This window comes from Staurois parvus, unplaced genomic scaffold (genome assembly GCF_062004578.1).
Source record: "Staurois parvus isolate SC_StPar_1 unplaced genomic scaffold, SC_StPar_1.0 ptg000022l, whole genome shotgun sequence".
NCBI lineage: Eukaryota > Metazoa > Chordata > Amphibia > Anura > Ranidae > Staurois > Staurois parvus.
This window is the reverse complement of record NW_028317818.1, coordinates 2393472-2406434: the sequence shown is the minus strand read 5'-3', so window position 1 is coordinate 2406434 and position 12963 is coordinate 2393472. Positions and strand designations below refer to the sequence as shown.

The following is a 12963-nucleotide window of genomic DNA, read 5'->3' as shown; positions in this document are numbered from 1 at the left end:
ATCAGCACTCAGAAATACAGTATGTATTGGCTATAGGACTATAGGTCTCAAGGTGCCAGAAGAACTGGGTCCACTCTAACAGGAAGTGATGTAGTAGTCCCAGTACTAGGCACTAGGGGGGAAAAGGTGTATCCATAGTCTCATCTGTATATGTCCCTGAAAGCCATAATGAGATGGCGACCTGGCTACAACACTTGTCTATATGCCTTCCTGCCCTGTTGTTACAATGCAGGAGGGAATTAAATGCTCCCTTTACTACTGAGGAGATATTGTTGGTCATTTTGCAGCTTCCTCCACATAAAATTTTATGCCTAGAAATCCCATGCGAGCAAGCAGATATACTGACAGATCTGCAGGAGACCTGCATGGTTCCAGTGATCTGCTGATCACTAGTGTAATGCTTTCCAGGCGTATGCAGCAAAAAATAATAAATGCACTTTTTTTTTTTACCTGCAAAAAATGTGCATTTATCTTTTATCAAAAGGTGAACTTATCCTTTAAGGTGAAGCTGTGTTTATAGCAATCACCCAACAATGTACAAGAAAATATCCTTTTTTTTCTTCCCACACGATTGTGTGTTTACTTCTTCACAATGATCCCACACACTATAGGACAATTTGTATTCAATGATGAAAAATGTTTTAGGATTTTTTGATGGTGAAAATACCAATAACAAAAAATATCATCAGGAGTTTTATTTCAAATGGTACTGAAATAAAGAAATATTTATTTGACTTTTCTTCAATGAGCATTTTACATTTTAAAATAATTGTTGGTTTAGCATGTTTTAAAGTCCAGCTATAGTCAGGGTTTTTTCAACAGTAATCTGCAGTGGACATTGCACAGTAATCTTAAAATGTAATCAGGCTGGAGTGGGCATTTTGAGCATGACTCAAGAAAACATTATCATGGGTGGACCATGGTAAGGCTTCTATAAAAGGATAGTTTGTCTAAATGACTAGATGCAAACCCTACAGAGCAAGAGTTTCACCTCTAAATCCCCCACTTAACAGCAACAATGGTTCACTGGACTGCTGAAGAGAAAGCTGCCATCACCTCCACCTGGGCCAAGGTTGACTTGGAAATTGATGGCCATGATGCCCTGAGCAGGTAATAAAACACAAAGTCTTTTATTTATTAGGCTGGACATTTGTTGTTTTAATTTAACCAATGTAATGTTTATTTTTTATTCAACTATTGATTCTTTGACATTTTTTTTTCTCTCTCACTTGCCCCTATAAGGTATATACAGTATATCCTTGACTTTGTTGCTGTCCTCTATTATGTTATGGCTTAATAAAGTAAATGGCTGCATATGTATAATTGTTTTTAAATATTTTATTTATAGGCTGTTCCAAGTCTATCCCTGGACCCAGAGGTATTTCAGCAGTTTTGGAAATTTGTCCAGTTCTGCTGCCATTTCTGGTAATGCCAAGGTCGGTGCTCATGGCAAGAAGGTACTCGGTGCCATTGGCAATGCCGTTCACCATATGGATAATGTGAAACAAGTCCTGGCTGGCCTCAGCAAGCAGCATGCTGAAGAGCTCCATATAGATCCTGAGAATTTCAAGGTACAGATCTAAAGTTAAATGGAATAAATATTTTCTACACGTCATGTGGTATTTTTAAGTCAGACTACCTAAGTAACTATAACATTGGGAAAGGCATCAGATATTAATTACTATTACTATTTATTGATTGATTCAATTTATATTTACATTACAGTGTATCTATACCTAAAACTTTTTATTTGAATATTTGATAGAATGGCTAAAGGTTAGTACGCCTTTTTAAATTTTACTGCTATCTGGGGCTGAGTTAGATTTCCCCTCCTATTTTCTGTCCTGACAACAACATTTTTACTTAACAGAAACTGAAGGAATCTGTCCAACGGAGCCTCTAAAGTCAGTTAAACCTGACAGGAGTATTAATTATTTGCCACTCAATTCAAATTAAACAAAATATTGTGCTAATAGATACACTTTACGTTAGAATTGTCAGAATAGTGAAAGATGATTCATGTAGGCCCACGATAAATGCTTGGTGGCCCCCACTCAGGCTAACAAGGCCCAATGAATTGGATACCACTGACTAGTTAGGGTGTTGGCTGGGGAAAGGTTCATCCAGACCCAAAGGAATAGGAAGATATAGCCCAGCCACAGCACACCAAATGAACTGGGGGCATGGCTTGGATAAATTGAGCTGAGGCTGCTTTTTGCCTGCTAACCATTTGGGCCAAGCGAGGTGTGCAGTGGCCAGACTATCTCTTCCTATTTCTATAGTATGATTCACGTAGGGTTATCATTTTTTGCCTTATTTTCAAAACATTCTTTTATGTATTTATTTTTTCACTGTACACATGAACTCTTTTGTATACTGGTGGGGGTCTCCTCACTTGTCCCATCACTAGTAAATAATATGATGTGACAGGCTAACCTTTTTTCTGAAGCTACTACTGTGCTTGGAGCTGCATTGAAATATTGGGTTTCATTCTGTGCTGAGAAGCTCCCAGTATGGTAGGACCTTTGGAGCTGCCTAATGGCTTACATCAGTCAGTGATGGGGTAAAGGTGTGGAAACAACTTCTGCTGCATAGCAGGACATGCACAAAAGTCTTTCATTTTCTAGCTGTAGTACACAAATGAGCATACCAATAAACACTGCTCAAAAAAATTAAAGGAACACTTTAAAAACACATCAGATTTCAATGGGGAAAATATCATGCTGGATATCTATACTGATATGGACTGGGTAATGTAAATCAAAGTGAAATAATTATGCAGCAGGCTAGACCATTTTGCTGAAATTTCATTGCAGCAACTCAAAATGGTACTCAGTAGTTTGTATGCCCCCCCACGTGCTTGTATGCATGCCTGACAATGTCAGGCCATGCTCCTAATGAGATGACGGATGGTGTCCTGGGGTATTTCTTCCCAGATCTGGACCAGGGCATCACTGAACTCCTGGACAGTCTGAGGTGCTACCTGGTGGCAACGGATGGACTGAAACATGATATCCCAGAGGTGTTCTATTGGATTTAGGTCAGGTGAGCGTGGGGGCTATTCAATGGCATCAGTTCCTTCATCCTCCAGGAACTGCCTGCATAGTCTTGCCACAGGAGGCAGGGCATTGTCATGCATCAGGAGAAATCCAGGACCCACTGCACCAGCGGAGAGTCTGAAAATGGGTCCAAGGATTTCATCCCGATACCTAATGGCAGTCAGGGTGCCATTGTCTAGCCTGCAGAGGTCTGTGTATCCCTCCATGGATATGCGTCCCCAGACCATCACTGACAGACAACCAAAACGGTCATGCTAAACAATGTTGCAGGCAGCACAATGTTTTCCAAAGCTTCTCCAGACACTTTCACGTCTGTCACATGTGCCCAGTGTAAACCTACTCTCATATCTGAAAAGCACAGGGTTCCAGTGGCAGACCTGTCAATTCTGGGGTTCAATGGCAAATGTCAATCAAGGTCTATGGTGCCGGGTAGTGAGCACAGAGCCCACTAGAAGACGTAAGGCCCTCAGGCCACCCTCATGAAGTATGTTTCTGATTGTTTGGTCAGAGACATTCACACCAGTGGCCTGCTGGAGTTAATTTTGTCTGGCAGTGCTCATCCTGTTCCTCCTTGCACAAAAGAGCAGATACCAGTCCTGCTGATGGCTTAAGGACCTTCTACAGTCCTGTTCATCTCTCCTAGAGTAACTGCCTGTCTCCTGGAATCTCCTCTATGCTCCTGAGACTGTGCTGTGAGACACAGCAAACCTTCTGGCAATGGCACGTATTGATGTACCATCCTGGAGGAGTTGGACTGCCTATGCAACCTCTGTAGGTTCCAGGTATCGCCTGATGCTATCAGCAGGGACACTGACTCTAGCCAAATGCAAAACTAGTGAAAAATGGTCAGAAAAGATGAGTAGAGAAAAAAATGTCAGTAGCCTCCACCTGTAAAACCATTCTTGTTTTGGAGGTTGTCTCATTGTTGCCCATCTAGTGCACCTGTTGTTAATTTCATTAACACCAAAGCTGCTGAAACTGATTACCAACCCCCTCTGCTACTTAACTGGCCAGATCAATATCCCAGGAATTTAAATTACTTGATGCTATACTCTGATTAAAAAGTGTTTCTTTAAATTTTTTTGAGCAGTGTATTTTACAATTAAAAAAAATTACAGACTATAAAATATATGGAGGGGAAGGAATGTTCTTAAAGTTTCTGTATTTAATACTTGTCAGCTTAATTTGTAAACTATATAAAATGTTAAAATGTAATTGTCCTTTCTGTTCACAGCGTCTTGGTGAGGTGCTGATCGTTGTTTTGGCCAATAAACTGGGATCTGAATTCAGCCCTAAAGTCCAGGCTGCCTGGGAGAAATTCATGAATGTCTTGGTGGCTGCTCTGAGCCATGGCTACTTCTAAATGTTTGTGCCATTATTTCTTGGGAATTGAAAATAAAATATTTTAAAACTAAACTTCTGTTTTTGATTTTTGTTTTTTTTCTTTATCACTGCATCCGGAAGATCACCAATTCTCACGTCATTCAGATGTATTTCATACTATATCCAGAATAGATCTGGCATTTACTACTGTCCCGATTTTACAACTACTCTCAGTAAAATGGTGAGACCGACATCTAGAGCAGTGTTTTTCAACCGAGGCACCACAAGGAGTCCTCAGGGGGTGCTTCGGCAACAGCCCCACCTGAGCGATTCTCGGTCAACTCCTGTGATAGAGGCAAGAAAGAGCTCACTGTTAACTCATGTGTACAGAGGAGGCAGAGAGCACAACCCGCACCTCCCTCCTGTTCTCTCTTTATGTCTCTATTGTTGCTGGCCACACAGCTTTCTGTTTTGCTGGCAATAGTACAGAGAGGAGTAGAGAGTTGGGAGGAGGTGCGGGCTGAATTTTCAGCCTCCTCTGTACACCAGATTTAACAGTGATTTCTCTCTCCCCTATCACAGGAGTTAGTGGCTCTAATGCCTTAAGGTATCTCACCTTAATGCATTAAGGTGAAAAACCTGTTTTGCAGCTCCCCTATTTTCTTACCTGAGCCCGATCCAATCCAACAACGTGCACGAAAGCAGCGGCTCCCACTGACTCTCTCCTCACTGAGCAAATTGATAGCAGCAGCCATTGGCTCCTGCTGCTGTCAATTAAATGCTTTGAGATGGGAGTGGGGGGCAGGGATGAGACACCCGCTCTGTGTCAATAAAAACAGACAGAGCTACTCAGGAGCGAGTCTGCACAGATGCCCCCATGGAAAGCGGTTGTCTGTGGAGGCACCCGTCAAACAGAAGAGGAGGATTGTGGCTGCTGTGTGCAAAACCCTAGGTAAGTTTAGACACGTTCGTTATTTCAATGAAAAAAAAAACAAAGGTTTAATATCACTGAGGATCATTTACATTGGAATGTACAGCAAGGATAAAATCTGGGGTGGAAAAGAGACAGAAATCACAACGTACACCTCCTGGCTCTCTTCTCTTCTCTGTTGCTATCACTACTCCTGTAGGGACAGAATTTGTGCTGGGGTGGAAGGGGTTGTGCTAGGAAGGAGGATTTAGGGGAGGATTGTGGAAGGAAGGGGGATTTGCGAGGGGGAGAAGATTTACAACTTACAGACCACTGAACTCTGTCTTACAGACTACATTTTAGGGATTGTTCACACCAGGTGCAATGAGGTAACACGTGCAAAATCGCATATTTTCCCATACTGCATAAAATTGCGCTGCCTTTTGCAGACACATATGGTTGCCGTACATTTGTGCTGTCTACCTTAGTACCATGTGTTTTGGTGCTGTGCCAGGGCCAGCTCTAGCCTATCTGATCTGGGGGTGCAGTAAAAAAAAGCCAGGGGGCATAATGTCAACACTGTATGAGTCACTGACTGTCACAGATTCAGTTATCCCTGTTTACTCAGCAAGCTTCTGTACCACGAATCATGAGCTGGAAGTAACGTCTGAAAGGCAGTGCAGAGGCGGTGCAGCAGTGAACATGGAATGTAATGTATGTATTGGACTGTTAGACTGAGATGAATAAACAGAACCTATACCCCCTTATAGCAGGTGTCCCTATCCCAGTCAATCTTTAATAATCAGGGTCCCCATCAGAGTGCCCCCTTACATCAAATGTCCCTATCACAGGGCCACCTTCCTTCGCCTGTCCCCATCAGACTGCCTCCTGGATCAGAACGCACACCAATTACTTTTTTTGGGGAGATAGATAGACAATGTAGCACCACCCCCGTGGGGGCCTCTGGAAGACGATGGTCCCCAAAGGTTGCTCTGACCTTGTAAGCCTTCTGACACCTCTGACATCCTGGGTTCAGACATGACTCACATAGGATCACACTTTCAATGACCCCAAGTTGTAGTAAGGCAACTGAATATTTACTAGAAGAATTCAAGTCAACAGACAAAGGCAAAAAATTGTTAGTGCAGCTAACTTTTAGTAGGTGGAGATTAGACCCTAAGGATTCAGATCCCAGATGTACAATGAAGGTGAATCACACAACTACAATTAGGTCCCTAAAGAACCTATGGCCCCAGGTAAAAAAAGGAGAAGGGAAGACTTTCCTGTGTCAATCCTTCAAGCCTTCACCTTAAAGTCCCGATGTCACAGGCCCAACAAACATCAAAACAGTTTATAACAAATCAATAAAAGAGCATTGCAGTAAACTATTTGTGGGTGTAAATTCCCCTTAACATACACAGAAGTGAAACTCAAAGTCCTTTAAATGAAAACGAGAGAAGAGTCTTGGCAATGGAATGTGTCCCAAAATCTTCACCTAGCTCAGTCAGGGTCCAAAGGGATTGCTGTGGCAACCAGCAATAAAGAATGGCATATGCTAGTATTTCTTATTAGAGGAGTTGTGGTCAAAGGAGATGAAGTAAAAGTGTCTGCATGCAGTGCCTTTGAACGCTTGTGTTCAGTGTGGGCTTCTGATCACTCACCAATCTTGAAGATACGAAGGCTGAAGGGATGGAGATGTACCAGAAACGGCTCTTGAAGAATCCGGGCCCAGGGAGAAGCGCCTGAACTGTGCACCTGGCGACACTGAGCTTCAACCCAGCCTGTCACGATGACAATGAACAGTCACTCGATCAGCAGGGGGCTGGATATAGATGACTTGCCTGAAGGTACACAGTTCACTCGCTGACAGTTGCCCACACTGTCAAAGCCACAAGGCCTACTCTAACCCTCCAGAGAGGCTAGCCCCCTGATTTCAACCTTCAACGGCAGTCCCAAGAGAGCAAGCTTCTCCTGGGCCAGGCCCTTATATCCTCTCCCAACTTTCCCCACTTCTTCTCAGTTGGATGGCCCTTGTAGTTTTCAGTAGCACTACCTCCATGCAGAGAGGAGGGGGGCATTTTTGGAGAAGGAGGAGGGAGGTCTTGGGGGTTTGAGTAGGCGGGGGTTTGGGGCTGTAAGAGGAGGGAGCTGGGGGTCTGAGGAAGAGGGGGGAGGTCTGGGAGGGTCTGAGGAGGAGGGTGGAGGTGTGCGGCCCAGTCCACTCCTGGAGGAAGAAGACTTCCCTTCCAAGTTTCCTCTGGACTCTCCCTTCACCAAATCAGTAAGTGCTGCCAGAGTAGCCAAACTCACTTTTCCTATCAACATCCAGGGCTTTATCCTGAGAGGTGGAGACTAAAGCTGGCCATACACGTGTAGATTTTCAAACGAGAATATTCGTAAGAAAATTTGTACGAAAAGTCTTTGAACATTTAATGAATGGATGAATGTCATTCAAAAATTGTCTTTTGCTTTTAACATTCGATTTAAAATGAATGTAATTTCTGAACAATAACCACATACACTGGCTGAAAATTTGTTTGATAGAGAAAAGTTTTCCTTTCTGCCCTTTAGAATGTTCCCGTCACTGCTGTCAAAAATTAACATCAATTTGACCCCAATAACAATTAGAAAGTCAAACAAATATTCTTGAAATGAAACTTTTCTAACAAAAATCTATACATGTATGGCCCCTTTACTGGCACCTTCCCTCCATTCCAGGACAAGGCTCTTGTGGCCACTTTTTCAGGGACCTGCTCCACTCCCAGCATTCCCCACTCATGACCAATGAAGATCCTGGTGAATGGGACCTGGTGGTCATGTGACATGTCACATGATCACAATGTTAGCAAAGCAAACAGCTCTGCTTCTCTTTCTGGTGAGCTGTGGTTGGCCCACAGCTCGCACATGATACATGGGGCCAATCATGACACCCTGTACTGTGGGACCAGCTCTAGCCAATCACAGATCACTATTATATTGCACTGTCATTATATTGAACTGTCATGAACAACTTATTTATGACAGTTCAAAGCAAGCTTTGCATTGCAGAGCAATAATGTTTATTTGCTGCTGCAAAGCAAAGTGGAAAAACAAAACCCCCTGATTTCCCCCTCCCCAGAGTAGTACAATGTTACTATGGTAACATTCCACTACTCTGATAAAAGTATTTTTTAAAAACATTATTAAAAAAATGTAAAAATAAAATAAGAAAACAATTTTTTAATGGCTCTTTTTTGTTTAACCACTTGCCGACCGCCTGCCCGCATTGTGCTCTGGGCAAAGCGACATAACCTTTACGTCGCTTTCTATTTCTCATTGTGAACGCGCCTTCGCAACCCCCCGCTGCTCCCCGTCTGTCCAGGAAGAGAGGAGAGAACATTGATTAGCACATTTAACCCTTTAATCTCCCCTATTAACCCTTTGATCACCCCGTCACCCAGCCAGTGCCATTAGTACAGTGTCAGTATATAGAATTTTTCGCTGATCCCTGTATTACTGCCACTAGTGACATCAGGTCTGTAAGCTCCCCTCCCAGCCAGGGTCAGCTAGCGTTAGATTGCCCGCACACTATACCACTCACACTATAGGTCACTGATCACCGCCATTGCTAGTATAGTGTTTGTACAGATCAATATATTTATTTCAGGTACTTATATAGCACCATCAATATATGTAGAGCTTTACATATATATTGTACATTCACATCAGTTCCTAGCCCTCAAGGGGCGTACAATCTAAAGTCCCTAACTTACATTCATACACATACTAGGGCCAATTTAGACAGGAGCCAATTAACCTACCAGAATGTCTTCGGAGTGAGGGAGGAACCCTACACAGGCACAGGGAGAACATGCAAACTCCAGGCAGGTGGTGCCATGGTTTGGATTCAAACCAATGACCCTAGTACTGCCAGGTGGAAGTGCTAACCATTTAGCCACTGTTCTGCCCCATGATCACAAACAGAACTATACTAGTGTTTCCTTTGTATAGTGTCCTCAAAAAACGCAGTGTTAGCAGGATCAGCCCCATTCACTGTCAGCACTAGCACTAGCCCTTCCCCTGTTTTTCACAGAAGATTTGTATCATCTGATTGTTGGCCAAAGCAATTTATATGCACAACAATACATCGCTGCTCACTAAAATTCAGCTCTTGCCAGACAATACAAATGGAAATATATCACTGTTTCTGAATTTAAAACTTTTTTGGGCCTAACCCTCAACATGGGCATTACAGAAAAGAATGAATTGTGGTCATGTTGGTCCACAGACCCAATTCATCATATGTCCATGTTCTCTGCTGTTACATATATGCCAAACAAGGACCAGCAACATACAGTACATCGCTGGACTTTGTGTGGTTATATAACTACAGGCATCATCCTGGTATCGTTTTTTTCAGCTGGTGGTTGGCTTTCATGTAAAATCCACCCTAGTGGCTAATAAGCTGCTGGATCATTTTTACAAATAGCGAGAAGGGACATCTCCCTCCCCCCGTTGCCTTCCATGGCTTTCTTGGGCTATCCTGTCACACAGGGGAATCTGAGAATGCAGCCAGCAGTTCTGCTGGCTGACCATAGGGCTGATTGGAGACCAGAATGGCGCCGATTATCTCTATGGTCTAAGAAACCGGAAGCTACAGACATTTTATCATTTCCGTTTCGCCGGATATTTGGTGTAATCAGATGCTTTAAGGGCAGAGGAGATATCTAGAGTCTAACAGATCCCAGATTGCTCAGAAAAGGGTAGTGTTCATTGACTATTGCTGTCACAGGGGAAATTTACTTTCCCTATGATAGCAAAAAAAAAAGAAAGGGACAGTGTTAAAAAAACCAAAAAAAATCGCCCCCCCCCCGTTCCCGTGCTCATGCACAAAGACGGACGCAAGTGTCGGTCCTGTGCATGTAAACAGAGATTGCACCATGCATGTGAGGTATCACTATCAACATCAGATCAAGGGCAGTAATTCTAACACTAGACCTCCTGTATAAATATAAAGTGGTGACCTGTAAAGGCTTTTAAAGCGTTGCCTGTTGATAGTAAAAATGTATGTAGTTTTTCACTGTTGCATGGGCATGTGCAGTTTTAAAGCATGTCATGTTTGGTATCCATTTATTCAGCGTAACGTCCTCTTTTATATTGTATCCAACAATTGGGCTATATATTATGTTTCTGTGCATTAAGATTCAAAAAAGTGTATTTTTTCCAAAAGATTGAAGAATCGCCGTGCAAATGCTGTGTGACATAAAAAATTGTAACACCCCACATTGTATTCTCTAGGGGCATTGCTTTCAAAAATATATAATGTTTGGGGGTTCAAAGTAATTTTCTGCAAAAAAAAAAGGTTTTTCATGTAAACAAAAAGTTTTAGAAAAGGCTTGTTCTTCAAGTGGTTAGAAGAGTGGGTAATGTGTGGCATAAGCTTCTAATGTTGACCCTGAAATGCAAGGATAGTAGAAGCACCCCCCCTCCAAATGATCCCTTTTTGGAAAGTAGAAACTCCAAGGTATTTTCGAAGATGCAAGGGGAGTATTTTGCAGATCTCATTTGTTGCCACAAGTTTTTGGAAAACGAAGAAAGAAAACAAAAATGTATTTCTTCTTTTCTTTTTGTCACAAAACCCTGTGACAAAAATATCTGAAAAATAAATACTCACCATGCCTCTTATCAAATTCCTTGGATTGTCTACTTTCCAAAAAGGGGTCATTTGGGATGGGGGGGTGTTTGTACTTTTCTGGCATTTTAGGGCCTCCAAAACTGTGATAGGTAGTGAGGAAGTAATACAGTATGAGGAAATATGCCCTTAGGAAGCTTAAAAGTGGTCATTGGATTTTGGGGGCCTCTATGTGGATAGGCTGTGGTATCCCCATACTTGGGAGAAATAGCAGAATGTGTTTTGGGGTGTTATTCCACATATAGCCATGGCATACATGAGAAATATTTCATTTAAGTCACAAGTTTGTGTAAAAAAAAGAAAGTGTAATTTTTTAAAAATTGTGGCAAAACAATAAAATCTTCTATGGACTCAACATGCCTCTCAGCAAATTCCATGGGGTGTCTATGTTCAAAAAAGGGGTCATTTGGAGGGGGGTCTTTGTACTACTCTGGCATTTTAGCACCTCGTGAAATGTGAAAGGCAGTCAGAAAGAAACTTGTTGTCTCTTGTAGTCCTCCTCTGGTGTGAGAAGTTTGCTTTGATGGCCATGTGTTTCTCCTATGGATTCCTAATTGAATAATTGGCAATATCCCCCACCCAACTCATTATAAATGTAGGCCTTTCCTAGGGTATGCACAGGCAGGGAGAGTATTGGCAATGATCATCTTGGATAAAGTATTCATGTTGGATTGAGTATTGCATGTTGGCTCTGCACATCAGCAAATGCACAAAGTGAAAATCCACAACAGACAACTGCAAAATACTAACCAGTCTGTAGGTGACCTGTTTTCCCCATCATGCTTTTTTATCTCTTACCCAGTTTGCTTTTTAATCTCACCACTCTGTAACCTGCATTCCCTACTTCTTCTCACAGTTGTATCCTCTCTCCTCAAACTCTTTCCTCACCCCTTCTCTCTGCCTCACAGCTTATATATCTATCACCTTATTACTTCATTTATCAACTCCTACACTAATTCTGAACCCACATACTAATAAAACCTCCAGGACACTGGGACATGTCCCTCCATATAAGTCTTACTCCCATATTACCTCTCTCACCCAGAGGCGTCCCTGGGGTTGGTGTGACCCCTCCAGAGAGGAAGGAGCAGTGCCGATGTAGCAGTAAAATGAGTATCCCGACTCCCGACCTGTGAAGATATGTATCCCCTGAAGCAACTGCGCATGTGCCAGTTTGATGCCGAAGAAACCAATCTCCAAATTTGCACAGAGCTGCCACAGTTAACCCCTTACAGGCTGCAAACCGCTGAAGCTGATCCCGCATATCACTATGGATTGCAAGACCAGTTAACCCCGTATAGGTTGAACCTTTACGGGGTAAACTGACCTTGCAACTCATAGTGATCTGCGGGATCAGCTTCAGCGGTTTGCAGCCTGTAAGGGGTTAACTGTGGCAGCTCTGTGCTAAAGTGGGAGATCAGCTTCTTCGGTTGATACAATTTGTGAGTAAATCTCCACTATACAGATATCTCCCTCACCTTACACTCCTTCTCCTCCAGCACAATCAATACTTCCCTTGTCAAACCCAGCTACTATAGAGGAAGTCACTAAACTTTTCTTTAACATCCACCTAACCCCCCGTCCCCTGGACCCTGTTCCCTTGCAAATACTACGGTCACCCTCTGGCTCTGGCAATGTGCTGAGTTGCCGCCTGACGACCTGTCACTGCATCATGCAGAGATGTCTGTGTGAAGACCGGAAGCTGATATGATCCCGGTGTGGTGATCAGCATCACCATTGTGCTGCAATCTGTCTCTGGAGGAGAACAGCAGTGCGCCTATATTCAGCTCTGAATCCCACGACGGTTGAGCAAGCCAGTTCCTTGCTGTTGAATATATCTGCTCTCCCAGCAACCTTCTGGTTCCCCAGCTCTCTGGTAGTTGTAGTTCAAGCAGCACTCAGAAATACAATATGTATTGGCTATAGGACTATAGGTATCAAGATGCCAGAAGAACTGGGTCCACTCTAACAGGAAGTGATGTAGTAGTCCCAGTACTAGG

The 12963-nt window shown here is 42.9% G+C and overlaps 1 protein-coding gene across 1 annotated transcript; it reads left to right on the top strand.

Moving 5' to 3' along the window:
- Window positions 1-890: 890 nt before the first annotated feature.
- On the top strand, window positions 891-4475 carry LOC149472155 (hemoglobin subunit beta-2-like). Its single transcript, XM_089692455.1, has 3 exons — window positions 891-1110; window positions 1349-1571; window positions 4294-4475. The coding sequence occupies exons 1-3, from the start codon at window positions 1019-1021 to the stop codon at window positions 4420-4422; spliced, it is 444 nt and encodes a 147-aa protein (XP_089548581.1). The 5' UTR covers window positions 891-1018; the 3' UTR covers window positions 4423-4475.
- Window positions 4476-12963: the final 8488 nt, after the last annotated feature.